Source organism: Herpailurus yagouaroundi, unplaced genomic scaffold, assembly GCF_014898765.1.
Source record: "Herpailurus yagouaroundi ecotype Mexico unplaced genomic scaffold, PumYag 182, whole genome shotgun sequence".
Taxonomy (NCBI): domain Eukaryota; kingdom Metazoa; phylum Chordata; class Mammalia; order Carnivora; family Felidae; genus Herpailurus; species Herpailurus yagouaroundi.
In genome coordinates, this window is record NW_024412413.1 from 5,561,239 (window position 1) to 5,577,061 (window position 15,823).

The 15,823-nt window shown below is 46.3% G+C and overlaps 1 protein-coding gene across 7 annotated transcripts in view; it reads left to right on the top strand.

The window, feature by feature from the left end:
* EFCAB6 (EF-hand calcium binding domain 6) overlaps nucleotides 1–15,823 on the top strand; it is a 249,329-nt gene that overhangs the window by 42,755 nt on the left and 190,751 nt on the right. For 5 of the 7 annotated variants that reach the window (XM_040490605.1, XM_040490608.1, XM_040490604.1 and 2 more), the window contains 2 exons: nucleotides 3,182–3,270; nucleotides 8,902–8,968. The exons of 1 other annotated variant lie outside the window; for it this stretch is intronic. In XM_040490605.1, coding sequence (XP_040346539.1) covers nucleotides 3,182–3,270; nucleotides 8,902–8,968 — 156 coding nt within the window. Of the gene's footprint in view, nucleotides 1–3,181; nucleotides 3,271–8,901; nucleotides 8,969–15,823 lie in introns of those variants that run through there. One more of the 7 variants, XM_040490610.1, reaches the window with a different exon arrangement.

Below are 15,823 nucleotides of genomic sequence, written 5' to 3' on the forward strand. Positions count from 1 at the left end.
ATCGGAAACAGGCTCCAGGCTCTGAGCCATCAGCCCAGAGAGGAATGGGGTGCATTTTTAGGAGGCCAAGTTCACTGGGAATGAAGAGCAGGGTTTCTCTTTCCAGTCACTGGAGTTCACAGGGTGGGTGACTTTTCTAGATCTTTTACCAGCGAATCCCTTTTCCAATAGTGAATGTAAACCTAACTGGAAACATAGAAACCGGTAAAGTATTTCAGGGGAATTTCACTGTCAACATTAGGTAAGAGTTTTCCAGTTACAGTGAACTCACTTCAGCTTCAATTTTATTTTAAGAACCACGTCGAGAACGTTTGAATGTCGGACAGTTTCGGAGACCGATCAGGGCAAGAACGGTGTGGCATTGCTGGCAGGGCATCGCCCTGTACCTTAGTTTCCACTAACGGTAGAGTGAATCTTTCTACGAAGGTGGCCCTGGTCTCTGAACGTTAATAAAAGTTTTATGAAAGGAATTGAATTGGCAAAGAGATTCCAGAGAAGAAAACCACAGCTGTGGTCTGGTCCCGAAGGTCGTGCTGTGTTGGGGAAAGAGATGCCTTTGAAGACACTTGTCGACACGATGGATGTGGATTTAAACACTACCCTCCGCCACCCCAGTCTAAGAGTTTACTTTTAGTGATTCATCGTTGGGTGGTTATGATTCTTAAACATTTTTGCCAGAATCACAAATACTGAAAAAGTGAATTCTTAGCAAAGAGCCTCTCCTTCTAGACTAGATTCTTTGGTTTGTTTAATGGACTGAGCTCTGGAGGCCGGACATAATGCAAAAATGTATCTGCCACATTAGAATTTTCATTAGACCATAAGTAACAATGTGAAATGTGACAAAAGCTTCAATAGGTTAATGGACTTCCTCCCTCCCTCCCTCCCTCCCTCCCTCCTTCCTTCCTTCCTTCCTTCCTTCTTGGCAGGGTGGTTAGCGCAGTGACAGGAACTTGGGCTCTGGAGTCACAGAGAGTTCTGGCACTTAATGGTAGTGCCGTGCAGGGAGGTCACGTGGAAAACGACCACACCCACAGAAGCTGGTTTGGGACTAGAGGAGTTAACTCCTGTAAAACACCAAGGGTCCTGCTTGTGCCCGTCTGTTGGGTATGAGCTCTGCAATTGTACGTTTCCCCCTTGTCGTGAAGCCTTACTCCCCAAACCATGAGGCCTCCTGTCTTGGGGCAGCACACACACCCTGTTCTCGCCCTTCTTCTGTGGGGTTAGGCAAACTCTGAGGTGTCTACCCCAAAATGACATCTCCTAATAAATACCCTATCCGAAATAGAAATCACGGATGTGCTTTTCAGGAAACGTCTTCACGAGGGCCCACACCGTGAGCCACTCTCCCTCCGGTCCCATTTTCTAGTCACACATGTTTTAAATAGAAAAGAGAAATTTGTCCTTTGGGGAAGACTGAGGTAGCCGTGTAGGCTTTGAGGCTGGAATTTGAAGGGCTAAGTGAACATCAAATTTGACTGTATAGACGTGGGAGCCGCTCAGCTGTATGGGAAATTGTACTTTGTGTGTTTGTATGAGGCTTCATAAAATATATCTGTATTGGTTACACGTCTTTTTCATTTTTATTTTTATTTTTTAACGTTTACTTATTTTTGAGACAGAGAGAGACAGAGCATGAACGGGGGAGGGTCAGAGAGAGGGAGACACAGAATCTGAAACAGGCTCCAGGCTTTGAGCTGCCAGCACAGAGCTCGACGCGGGGCTCGAACTCATGGACCGCGAGATCATGACCTGAGCCGACTTCGGACGCTTAACCGACTGAGCCACCCAGGCGCCCCTGATTACACGTCTTAACTTTAGTTTCCAAATCCTTTTTTGGGGGAGATAATTATTTTCACTTTTTAAAAAATTAGACTTTTTCTTTAGAAGTAATTTCAAACCTCCAGAAAATCTGTAAGAATGAGAATAGTACAAATAGTACCCATAGACCTTTTACCCAGATTTGCCACTTGTGAACATTTACTCTCATTTGCTTCTCCTGTGATCTTTTGTTATCTACGTGTGGTCTGTATGCAGATGCAAACGGCGTACAAGACATATACACTGTGTACATCATTTTTTTCTGAACTCTTTAAGAGGCAGCCGCTTATATTATGGTTATTTACTTGTAAAAACTTCACTGTGTATTTCCTAAAAATAAGAACTATTCTCTTACACAATCACAGTAATCAACATTAGTAAATTAAACATTGAGATACTACTTTAATCTATAGCCCGTATTGACCCACTTGACCCAATAATGTCCTTTATAGAATTTTTAATTTAAAAATGGATTTTTTTCTACCTTAAAAGTATATGAATGTACAGAAAGTTCACATGACCCTCAGACGGTAAAACTGTGCTGTGGCCTCACCCTTTTGGGGAAAAATATATATAATATATACATTTATACATATATACACATAGAAGTACATATAAAATGTATAGTAGAACGTATTTCTACTAATTTTACTCTATTTTTAAAATTAAAAAAAAATTTTTTTAATGTTTATTTTTGAGAGAGAGAGAGAGAGAGAGAGAGAGCACGCGCGCGCGCAAGTGGAAGGAGGGGCAGAGAGAGAGGGAGACACAGAATCCGAAGCACGCTCCAGGCTCCAAGCTGACTGTCAGCACAGAGCCTGACGTGGGGCTCGAATTCGCAAATCATGAGATCATGACCTGAGCCGAAGTCAGATGCTCTACTGACTGAGCCACCCAGGCACCCCTATTTATTTTTATTTTTATTTTACAGAGAGATCCTGTGAGTGGGGGAGAGGGCGAGAGAGGGAATCCTAAGCAGGCTCCACTCTCAGCCTGGAGTCTGAGGAGGGGCATGACCCCGGGACCATGACCTGAGCCCACACCAGGAGTGGGGCACTCAACCAACTGAGCCACCCAGGCACCCCTAATTGTACTCTATGGTTTAGATAGAACTAGATTTCAGATAATTTTGTAGACAACTTGTTGACTTTTAATTGATCACAGATTGGCCAGGCATTTATGCTATTTGTACCCGGTTTATTGAGGATGTATGTCAACTCAGACACCTAGGTGAAGTAGCTGTGCCTCCTAGAATACCCGCCCCTCTGATGGCATCCTGTCCTACACCATGAGAACTCCTGTGCGGTCTACTACTTGGATCTGAATCCTCTAACGGGCTGTCATTCTTGTTTGAATGTAGATCCCCCTCACCAGCTCTGGTGCCGTCCCTTACCTTGAATTCCTGTCCGGGTTCGGTGGGATGGACCTACATATAAATGTTATAAAGAGGTAAGTGGTTTCGTTTGCTCATATGAAAATGTGAATTATGGAATGACAAGAGAGAGGCTATGAGGTCATGAGAGCTAATCAGGTCAACAGATATGTGTGGAAGATGAGTTGGTAGAGCTCGTCCATATAGAATTTAATGGAGTTAATCCTCAGTCAAACGTATATGTAGACAAGTCTTTAGTAGCCTCGATGTAGGATGCATTTTAGAACAAAAGAAATAATACTGTATTGGAAATGGAAACATAACAAATTAAGACAGTGCTAATATATATTATGTGCAGCGTACTTCAGGTTTGGAAATAATACATTTTAATTTTGAAGTAAAAATGTTAAGATGCAGAATTTAAATTTGTTCATTTTTATTTTATTTCTAACGTCTCTCATTCAAAAGCGATCATGTTTTAGGAGGTACAAATGAAATATTTTTTAAAGAGGTCCTTTGGATTCTGTAACTGTAGCATGCGCTTGGGGCTCGCTCACTTTACCTGCAAAAGGGGAGTGTTAGAGTATGAACTCTCATGTCTCTATCAGCTGGAAGGTTCTTTGATTCTAGCATGTGATTCAGGAAAGGCCATTTTAGTAAAAAAATTACTCAGATTATCTGACTCTAAATGAATAAACCTCATTTTCTCAGGAGTCGTGCAGTTGTAAGAGTTAAATCTGATCCTGAAGCATTAGCAAGTTTTGGTGTGATAGCTTTCCTGACAGAATCAGTCGTGGATGCAAGCGTAGGTGTAAGAAATCATGCAGCAGAGGGGAGGCAGAGCAGGGATTGTTCAATGGGTGTGAGTTTCAGAGACGTGGTGCACAACAGTGTGCATATACTTCACACTGATGAACTGCACGCTTAAAAATGATTAAGGTGGGAAATTTTATGTTGTGCGTTTTTTTTTTTTTTTTGGTTTGTTTCTTTTGATTTTTTATCACAATTAAAAAACAGAATCGGTGCAGCAACGCCAACACGAGTGACAAAGTATTAGCCCCTAGGCAGCCAGGGACTGCTCTGTGCTCTGTGTAGTTAATGGTCCGTAAGTGTTGGGCTGAGATCATCTCCAGATTTATTCAAAAGAATGACTATTTGTTTTATAAACTGTATTTTGATGCTCCTAACCTAAAGCAGTCCCCATCTGTGATAAGGTCGCTGGGTAGACAGTCCCCTCATTTGAATGTTACTTGTTGGAAAAGCTAAACAACTAGAAAACCCGAAAGCAGGAGAGTTCTTTTTTTGTCTTTTGTTTTTGTTCTTTTAATTGTGAAACATCAGTCTAATAATTAGCTTGAGATGAAAAGGATCACAAGTTACTTCCTTAAATATAAAAGGCTAAATGTTTAAACTAAGTTTGAAAGGTTTAGCTGAAAACCGACTTAACCCGTGGGGCTGAATTTTCTTTGCTGTTGGAGACAGTGAATCGTAGCCAACAGAGATGCTCCCTCTGGTAATATGGTAGGGTATATCCATGAACACACTTCCACTGGAAACCACTAAACTGACTGATATAAGGTAAAACGTATACATACATTTTCATTCATTAGTGAGCTAGCCAGAAAGCGAGGACTCCTTAGAGGCCAACATGAAATGAGACGAAAGCCAGCTTTTGCCCTGAGAGTATTAGCTAAATCCCGGTGGATGTGTGTTTCAGCTTGGTTGGCTATTTAGAGTGGAGGGGACAGGAGACAGACGCTGAGGTGGAGGGACCCAACAGAGGACCAGTACATATAAAGTTAGGACACCTAAACCCTCATGTAAGGGTAAGTTATAAATATAAATCTGCATCACAGAAGGGCACAACAAGGAAACCTACCTTTTTCCATGCTGCATTTGGGCAAAGCACAGTGAGTCAGTATTTATACAAGTCTGTGCCTGAAATAATGCTACCTGTGTGGTCTGAGAAGTCTCAGGCTAGTAGTTCACTTAAAACTGGTCCTGGCCTGGGTGTGGCCTTCTGTAGAGGAATACATTTTCAACCTAGCCCTTAAAGAATTTCCACAAAGTGCCAAGTAATATCAGACCACACACACAAAATATTGAAAACATATGAAGAGGCAAAGGATGAGGTTGGCAAACCAATAGAAGCAATGTCCCCTAGGATCAGATATCCAAGTGCTCGAAATACTGGAAGTATCAAATATAGAATCTGAAACTATTTTAGAGTGCTCAGAAGAATGAAAGAATGTACTCAACATATAAATACGAAAGAAGAGGCCAAAAGGGAGAAAAAAAAAAAAAAGATTTGGAAAAGTACAGAGCAGAACTTCTGGTACTTGAAAGATGCAATAACAATTGTAGATATAAAATTCAGTGGCTGGGTGAAAGTCGTGGATTAAACACAGCCGAAGGGAGCATTAGTGGAGTGGAAAGTAGTTCCAAAGCAGTTATCCATGAAGGCCACCCAGAAAGACAAGGACAGATAAAGTATGGAGGACAGGTGTAAGAGACATGGTGGGGAGAAAGAGAAGGCCAAGAGATCTCTTACTGGATTTCCAGATATACAGGGAAAGGATAGGGAAGAGAGACATTGCAAAGGATGATGGCTGAGAAGCTTACGCCAGCCAAATGAAAAGAAACGCCTATGTAGACTTGTCCCAGTGAAACTGCAGAGCAGCAGAATCGGAGAGAGGAGGGGAAAGGCAGCAAGAGGAGAAACCAGACCGGCCTAGGGGACCGACCATAGACTGAGACTGGTGTCCCTGGTTTGAAACAGTGGGAAGGCCTCTCCCATGCACGGGGAATAAAGTATTTGCCAGCCTAGGACCTGTAAGGTCTCTTTCTGTGGGAACACCGGGGCCCTTTTCGCTTCTCGCCATAGCGTAAGCTCAAGCACTGATGTCAGGCCATGTGGAAAAGGGAGAAACACGTGTCCCCTCTGCCTGTGGTGTTCAAGGTCACCTTTAAACTAGATCCTTCCTTTGTACTACAAAGCATGCCTCTTATTTTTATACACACATGTAGTATGAAGGAACCCCTACAATTGGAGAAGGGCGAGCCGGGGGCCTTTGTGTTTGGCTCTCACTCTTGTTTTGGGTGATTGTTAAGTAGGCATTTGCCTTAATTATAACTAAACTGTGAAAATACATATTCTTTTCTATCTATAAGTCATATTTCATAAGCACAATGTGAAACTCAGTAAGTTCAGGAAACAGATTAGCTGTAGCAGAAGAAATAAGTGAACTGGAAGACCGGCCAGCAAAAAACTTAGCCGGAAGGCAGCACAGAGTCACAGAAATGAAACTGGAACTCTATGAGGATGGTAATGAGAGATGGGATGGGGTGATACCTGAAGGAGCAATGGCTGAGGACTTTCCAGAACCGAGCGAGGGTTCCGTCCCGCCGACTCAGAAAGCCAAAGAAGTCCCGAGCAGGATTAAAGATGGGGGTGGGGGCGCAACTACCCCCAGACCGAGAGATCTTCCGAGAAGCCAGAGGGCAACAGCTAGACAAAAGTGACTTCTGAACAGCAGCAGGGATGCCAGGCGAGTGAATTGACGATCACAGTGTCTGGAAAGAAAATCGCTGCCATCTTAGAAGTATATATAAAGGACATATCTTTCAGTATTTTCAGAATTGAAATAAAGACCTCGTAAAACAAAAATGGATCTGGCCCCCCAGCAGATCCAGTGAAAGAACTTTAAAGGATGGACTTTTTAGGTAGAAGGAAAACGCTCCTGGCTGGACAGTTAGAGGCGATGCAGGGAAGAGCGAAGGGCAAAGAGGACAGTGAGTGTGCAGTTGGGTCCAAACAGCCGCTGACCTGAGGAAGCACTAAGGGCCAAGAGTAACGATGGCTTTGGGAATTTAAAACTAGAAGAGAATTAAAATACACGGCGGTAGCAATATATACACGGAGAGGAGGAACTGGCATAAAATGTCCTCGAGTTGTTACCTTGTCCAGCAGGAAGATGAGAAATCTTGATTTACTTTAGACTTTGAAAAATGTGCAGGTTATAATTTGCAGAACAACTGCCGCACGATTAAACATGGAGTGTTCAGAGGCAAACAAGTGGATGGAATCCTGAAAAATGGGATTAACCGAAGGAAGGCAAAAGCCCGCAGAATAGGGCAGAACCAATAGAAATCCCAAATGTATTGGCGATTGTAATAAATGTTCCACTTAAAAGGCGCAGATTGTCTGACTAGGTAACAAATAGTAAACTCCACTAAGAGAAAAACCTAGACAGGCTTACAGAAAGGTTAAAAAGTGAAAGGGTTTCAAGACCCACCGTTCCGAGAAGCACTAAAGAAAGAGGGCGCCGCTAAGTTAATAGCTGATAATAAGCTGTGTTCTCCTGAAGCAGACAGAAAGATGGAGTTCAGGGGTGCAAGACGCGGTGTAGGGGAGACAGCTGTGAAGGGAAGAGGGCCAGAGGGGAGTTGGGCCCAGGAGCTGCCCTGCGGACTGGAGAGGGAGGGAGGGAGGAAGGGGGAGATGGGGAGCGAGTTCGCACCCGGCTCCGGGGACACCGGGCTCCGGGGACACCCCCGCTGCTCCGTTTCTCCCGCTGACGGTGGGTACACAGGCATTTGTCTGTTTTTGTTCTTTAAGTCTGAAACGTATCTTCAAAATAGTGTTTTGTGTCTCTTCCGATACCTAATTAAGACACGAAAAATATTACATTTAATATAGAACCGTAAGTCTGGATTCCTGGCGAGTCTCCCTGTTGAAGTTGGGCTCTTCCCCCTCCCAGCCTCAGTTTCCTCCAACGTAAAATGAAGTTAATTTCTGCCGGAAACGCTCCAACGTCTTCCGCTTACCCCAGTGTGAAGTCCAGCTTCCTTATCATGGCCACAGCACCGCAGAGCTGGCATCCATTTCCATCCCTGCACTCACCCGTGTCCCCTGCCCTGCCGGGCGGGCTCTGGTCTCCGAGGCCACCGCCAGTAGCAAAGCTGGGATGTGCTGAGTTCCGGCCCCCTCGGCCTCATGCTGCTGTGTCCTCCCTTTGCTTTGTCCAGAGAGCTTTTCCTTCAAGTGGACCGTTCCTGGCTTCTCTGCTTGTAGGTGTCCGTCGGATTGTTCCAAAGAGGGGCTCTGAAGTAGTTGATAGATAACGTGGATAATGTGAGAGAGAAAACAGTTATAAAAGCAGATCGAGCCGCGGGGATGGTACAGACATAACATCCACCACGAAGTCCTTTACAGCGTGGCAAGGAGTGCCCCTGGAGTGGACTGGGGACCCCTTAGAGGTCAGAACACGGGACTGCAGCAGAGGGGTGCGATGTGGGGTGTGGCCCGGCACCTCCACTTCTGCAGCCATGACCTTCGTGTCCCTCAGTCTCTTTGTCTGCAAACCAGGACGATCATGGCCCCTGACCCACAGTCGTCGTGAGGATTAACTCAGATGGGGCTCGCCGTAGGAAGCGCTCATGAAGTGTCAGCTCTAATCGCTCAGTTCCCACGCTACCTGGGAGGAATAAATGTTAGATTTCATTTTATGGATGAGGAAACTGAGGCACGGAGAAGCTAGGGACTCGGTCCAGGTCTACACTGCTGGCGGATGGCAGTGTGTAAGAAATACCTCGCGCCTATAAATATATAATTTAGAAATCCTTATAATTTTGATCTCTGCATGCCCTACATAAGCATTTATTTGGTTAAAACATGTTAACAAAAAGTCTTTATTTTTATTTTTAAGGGGAGGTGGGAATGAAATGAATTGCAGTCGGACAGTAAAAGAACTTGAAATCCAAGTAGGAGAAAAGGTAATAGAGATCTTTTAAAATTCTTCCCCTGACCCTGCGTCAAAAGTATTGTCAGCATCTTGGGCCGCATCTTGCTGTCTGCACTGTCCCGTCAGAGCCGTCTGACAAATAGATCCGATCACAAGCCCGTGGGAGAGCTCGCATTCAGACGGTCTCGGATGGCGTCTCTTCGGATGAGTGACACCAACAGGGAGTCCTGGAATATGAGTCACTTTTGTAGTAACTTTAGATCCTCAGTATTAGGGCTGCCCTTTCTGGATTCGTCGAAGACTGAAGCAAGGATCTCTTTGGAAAGAGAAAACTACTGCTTTTCAGCAGCAAATGCCAATTAAGAGCAGCATGGCAAAGATGACTGGCGAAACTCAAAGTGGCATAGATTTAAGTATTGAGTAACTTTGCCACAGAAGCTACTACATGTGTTTAGGAGAGGAGCGTATAGCTTTGCTCCTTCCTGTTTGCTGATTATGGCTGGACATCGTCGTGTACGGCTAGGGAGGGAGGAGATGTGCGTGGCTTCCCGGGGTTGGAATCGGACCCCTTTTAAAATGCATTTGAGCCTGTCAGTTACACAAGCAGTTTGAGAATCATGATTTAATTCACCCGGTTCAACATGTTGGTTTGAAATGTGACAAATCTTCTTTCCTTTTTGAACCTTCTGGGATTTTCATACATTTCAAAATTAAAAAATCGCCAGAAATCCACAAAATGTTTGTCTGAATTTCCCTGGCTGAAGCCACCGACATCAGAAAATTCATCTTACTGTGACATTTTTTAGCATTACATACTCCTAAAAATCTGGTTTCACTATGGTCTATATTAGTCAGAACCCTGGCGTAATTATCTGCTTCTGCTATTGTGGTTCATTTGTTATTCTGTAAGAGATACATAATATGATTGGTATCATTTATGGCACGCCTTTAATTTGTCTCTTCATAAGCTGTGTTAATCATGAAACACTCCTGGGAAAGTCAACCGTTTGTCAGAATCATCATATCAACATAAACACCATCGTGGATCAAAAATACAGCAGTTCAGGGGCGCCTGGGTGGCTCAGTTGGTTGAGCATCCGACTCTTGATTTCAGCTCAGGTCATGATCTCACTGTTGGTGAGAAAATAAATAAATAAACATTAAAAAAAAAAAAATACAGCATTTCAGCGAGCGCAGTGCGTATGGACCTAGGCCGGGATTGGAAATGACCAACAATAAGGCCTCGCCGAGGAAAGCCACAAGGGACCCTTGATCTAATTCCTCTGTTATCTCAGCCCCCTCCCTCTTATCCTAACAGTGGGGGGAGCCCTCCCACTGGTTAGGAGCGAGTTAATCAGTGGGCTTGCACAGTGCAGCTTTCAAGCAACTTCTGGGGAAAAGGCCGAGGAGGGGTGATTGCAGAAGCGCTAAATCCCTGGGTGGCTCGGGGAGTTCTCTGCCATGCATGCTGGCCAGCGTCCACCGCACCCCAGTTCTACCTGGGGCCCCGACTCTGGGCAGGCAGGTGGAAGTAGGACAAGACTGATCTGGGGACTGTTAAAAAACAAAAAACAAAAAAACAAAAAAACTCAACCGAGTAAATGTGAAGATCTAATTGGCTTTATTAAGCCATTCGTGAATTGAACAGCATCCCCAGGAAGCGAAGGGGGGGGGGGGGCTGCAAGGAGGTGGATTTTATTGGGAGGGGGGCGGGGCAAGAAGCTGTTAGCGAAGGGAAAGAGAGGATTGTTTCAGGCCAGGTCACCTTCCCTGGGAAGAAGGACAAGGGTCTTATTAGGTGGATCACCTCACCTGTCTTTGGGAGAGGGAGGAATAGGGAGGGCCCACGAGACAGATGACCTCGACCGTGCTGGCCGGTAAATTCCAGATTGATTGGCTTCAAATTCCAGTCCTGGAGAAGCTGAAACTTCAAATAAGTCTTGGTTTGCTCTGCGGAGGACGAGGGACTCCATCGAGTGCCTGTGGCTTTCTTTTTAACAGGACCGGTCGGCTCTGGGTTTCCATCTTGGAGCTTTGCCACTCGCCAGGCCTTGACAAGTCTTTATCACTGGCTTTCCCTTAGCGGGGATAATAGCACCACCTTGAAGTATAACTGAGCTCAAGGGGTTCGCCGCTTAGGGTGTGTCAAACTGAACACAGCCCAAGGAAATGTTGAAAGCAAAGAGCTTTGCGTTACCTGTTACAAGTAAGGAGACAGGGAGATAGTTCTCAAAGCGCCATCTCCCTGTGGGGTTAGTACAGGAAGCTTTCATTCCGTGTGTCAAGGACAGGGGCAGGAGCTGACGGAGGCACTTTTGGTTCAGTGGGACACACCAGCGTGTCAGCACGCTAGGGTGCGTACATCGTATGTTTAAAAAAATGGTGGAAAGCTCTGCCTGTGGGAGGGGATCTCAGTATTCTAAGGAGCGGAAGGTAACTTCAGGGCAACTCGGGGGGGGGGGGGGGGCTTCTGCACGGGTCCTCAGCTCCAGTCCGGCTCATACTGGCTCTAGCAGGGGGCTCTCTGGTGAAGCGTCTAGCTGGATGTCTTCTTGGCCGGACCTGTTGGCTCCGCAGAACAAAACACATCCTTCCCTTCTTCCCTTCTGCTGGTAGCTTTTCTCCCTCCTATTTGAGTAACTTCCCCTGGCATCCTGGTTCCCAGAAGTGCTGTTGTGTGCCTTACAAATACCCGGTGTGTAAAGCACCTGGAACAGTTGGACAAGGCCAGCTATCACTGTCTCATTATTACGGCAGGTGCCTTTGAAGGATAGACAGGAACACCAATGGACCTCATCCCTTCCCACCCACTCCCCAAATAAACAGAACCAAATATCCTCACCTGGTAGCCACGTGCAGTAGCGTATTTCCAGTTAAGACTATTGTCCTGCGAATGGCCCCCACAGGAGCGCTGGTGGCTGCGATGAATGCCTGGGAGGTTTTTTATTTTTATTTTTGTATGTAATTTATTGTCAAATTGGTTTCCATGCAACACCCAGTGCTCATCCCAACTACCTGGGAGTTATGAAAAACAGGGTCTCTTTAGACATGTGTTGTCACTGCCGGGTGATCTATATGGTTTGGGAGAGCTCATTATTTTGTTTTAAATATAAGTCCACATGGCTTGCCAGAGCCGAGAATGTGTGCAAGTTAAGTGTCTCTGAATTTTGGGAGCCAGAATTTTGCTAACTGTGTGTGTGGTCTAGCCTTCCTAAGCCGACAGATAGTTAGCAGTCAGGGCCCCAAACTGACTGAACCCCAGTGCTTGTGTTTCCCCATCGTTTCTCCTGCAGTGAGCTTGGTCTGATGGCTGGTTCCTCGGCCTTTCCCTTCTTCATGGGCACTTTGACCCTCCAACAGGTGTTTACATTCCCGCTCGTTGTCGACTTGAACCCTTGGGCTCTCTGAGCCCTGTTTTCTCCATCAGTCACAGGGTGGGATAGGGCGGGCCAGACTGGATGATCCCCAGGTCCCGCGTCTCCGTCTTCTGGTGAGTGTGAGCCGTGGCTTCACGGGAAGAGGTTGCCGTCTGACCCCGGCGGGCCCTGTGTGTGGGAGAAGAGAAGCTGTGTTAGCCCAGGTAGTCCTCAGGGCGTCACATTCTGGCTCCGGCTGGTCCTGGTCCCCTGATGGCGCTGCACTGGGTCCTACTCGGTAGGGGCTCTGAGTCCTGTGCTTTCCTTCCTTGCTCTCACTCCCTCGATCCTTGCTTTTCATTTGGTCACAGGTACGTTCTTTCCTTTGCGCCTCTTCTGTGCCATGACTTGGCATCTGCTTGACGGGTCCTTGAGGTCTCTGGTCTATTCAGTTCCCTGCTCTCATAGGTCTCCTAGGGAAGCAGAGGCATTTAGCGGGAATCAGGCACACCTGGCCTGAACCAACCCTGATTACTTCCTGGGGGTGTGGCCTGACTCCCTCCCCTGAAGCACGGGGCCACCAGAGGGTAGCTCTCGGAACAAAAACGGGAAATGGAGGGTTTTGTTAGAAGGAGAAGGGAGTAGGGGCAAGGGGATTTGCAGAAGGGGACCAACAGCACCCGCTTCAGCCTCCTGCCGAAAGGATCCCGCCGCCCCCGGGCCTTAATCCTTTGGACACTATGTAATTTTTTGAATTTTACCAGCTCTATGAATAATAGCACTGACTGAGCACTTACTAGGAGCTGCTCTAAATATCATATGGCGTTAAACTATTTCGTTCAAGGGGCGCCTGGGTGGCTCAGTCAGTGAAGTGTCTGACTTCAGCTCAGGTCGTGATCTCGCGGTTCGTGGGTTCGAGCCCCGCGTCGGGCTGTGTGCTGACAGCTCAGAGCCTGGGGCCCGCTTCGGATTCTGTGTCTCCTTGGCTCTCTGCCCCTCCCCTGCTTGTGCGCATGCTCGCTCTCTCTCTCTCTCTCTCTCTCTCTCTCTCTCTCTCTGTGTGGGTCTCTCAAAAATAAATAAACATGAAAAATATTTTTAAAATTATTTCATTCGAGGGGAGCCCCACGAGGCAGGTGCCATCCTTACCCCACACTGATATGGAGGGAAACACAGAGCGTGAGCATTGTGACCAAGGCTGCGGAGCTGGTGGGCGGAGAAGCTGCAGTTCCCTCCGTGGCCGCTTGGCTGCAGAGTCCTTGCCCTTAACCCGTAGCCCCCCCCCCCCCCCCCCCCCCCCCAGGCCTCTTGGAGGCCCGGTTAGAAAAGGTATTGATGCTTCCTTTGCATTTGGCAGACGTGACCCTTTGTTATGCCCGCGGGTAGACCAGGCCAGCACAGAGAAGTCTCTCTCGCTCACCTTCGCCGTGAGCCATCTTTTTGTACAAGTGACGTCTACTTCAAGGGGGCATTTGAGAGTTTTCTTCCTTTTCCTCACTCTGACGTCCTGCCTTTGTCGCCGTTCTTCCCACATCCTCAGGCTTTGATGCTCCACGCCTGTCCTGCACGTCTCCAGCTTCATCCTGCGCCAGTGGCAGGGGTCAAGGCCTAGGACATTCTTCAGGGGAAGAATCTCCCAGGAAAGAAAGGACCAAGGCAAAGCTTCAGCGCTTCAGCCGGGCCAACCAACCGGGTCTTTGTACTCTGTCTGATTTATCTCTTACCAACTCCCCCCACCAAGGGTGAGGTAGAAATGCCAGAAAATCTCATCCTGCTACTTGAGGTGGGGCGGATGCGCATTATGGGCTGGGACCAGGGAGTTCCTGAGAGACAGGAAGCTGTTCTGAGCCATATAAGAACACAGGGTATGTTTGGAGACGTCATCACCCTTCCCCGTGGCCCCATCTACAAAAGCAAAACAAAACAAAACAAAACAAAACAAACCTGTATAATTCAGTTAAAGACACAAAAAAAGAAAACAACAAAGCAAAACCCAGACACATCCAGCGCCCCAGGCTGTTTGCTCTCTACCACGTCACCACCCAAATCAGGGACGCTTTTTTTAAGCCTGGGCGCCATGATGTCAGAACATCTGGTCCACCCAGTCAGCCGTGACTAGTGTGTCTGTTGGACACCCAGTGATCTGACACAAGTTTTTATGGGGTTACCCTGGTGCCTTGGACTTGGATGGATGCAGCCTGAGTCATTTCCGAAGCAATTAGTAAATAATGAGGGGTCCTGAGCTGCCTGCTTGGTTTGTTATATCCTCGTGTGGAAGAGACAAAAGTAATGGGTCGATTCATTTTCTTAAATAGGTGAGTTTTCCTAAAAAAAAAAAAAAAGGAAAGAAAAGAAATTAAAAAAATTATTGCTTGAGAAATAAAGCAGCAGTCATTAGAATCACAACCATTTCATAAACGTACCTTCACATTACAACACCACATTAGCATGAACGAATGTACCAGAATGCAGTCTGTTTGCCTAATAAAAAGACTGTGTCAAACTCAAAATGAGGCCATTTACTAAAACATACAAGCTCTTGGTTAATTTATAATATTCTCCTAATCCCACTTTTATCACCTCTCCTTTGGTGCACTTGGTATTAATTGCCTATTATAGCAGGTATTTGAACACATCTCCTCTTTCGTCTGAAGAAAATATTAGCATATCGTAGAGCTGTTGGGACAGATTGTATCTGAGCCACTTTTTCCTCCCCGCAGAAAAGCCTATCAATCATAACTGAATATAGTGATTAATAATGTCACATCTCTTATTCGTGTGTCTGTGCACAACTAAATGAAGTAGAATGCTTACATTCTGATCTGGAGAATCTCACATAACAAAATCATCAGTTGCCATTTTCAAAAAAAAATTGGATTGAAGATGCTTCTCTCCCAGGACCTATTTTTGGTTGCTCTATTATTAATTTACTAAAGGCTCTGTCAGGAAGCTAACACAAAGATTCTGTGACATCAGAATTTGTATCATTTCAGACTAAGTTTACGGTGTTTTGTTTTTTCTCACTAGGTTATTTATTTTTGAGAGAGAGAGAGGCAGAGGGTGAGCAGGGGGAGGGGCAGAGAGAGAGGGAGACACAGAATCCGAGGCGGGCTCCAGGCTCCGAGCTGTCAGAGCAGAGCCCAACGCGGGGCTTGAACTCACGGACCGCAAGATCATGACCTGAGCCAAAGTCAGACACTCAACTGACCGAGCCACTCAGGCGATCTGAATGTTTATTTATTTTTGAGAGAGAGAGAGAGAGAGACAGAATGTGAGCAGGGGAGGGGCAGAGAGAGAGAGGGAGACACAGGATCCGAAGCAAGTTCCAGACTCTGAGCTGTCAGCAGAGACCCCGACGCGGGGCTCGAACCCACGAACCGCCAGATCAGGACCTGAGCTGATTTCGGAAGCTCAACCGACTGAGCCACCCAGGCGCCCCGTTTTTGTTTTTGTTTTTGTTTTTTTAATCTTCTTGCATGTGGCAAAATCAGGAGTTCAGTCAAGACCGTAGGGGAGATGGGCTGGGGCAC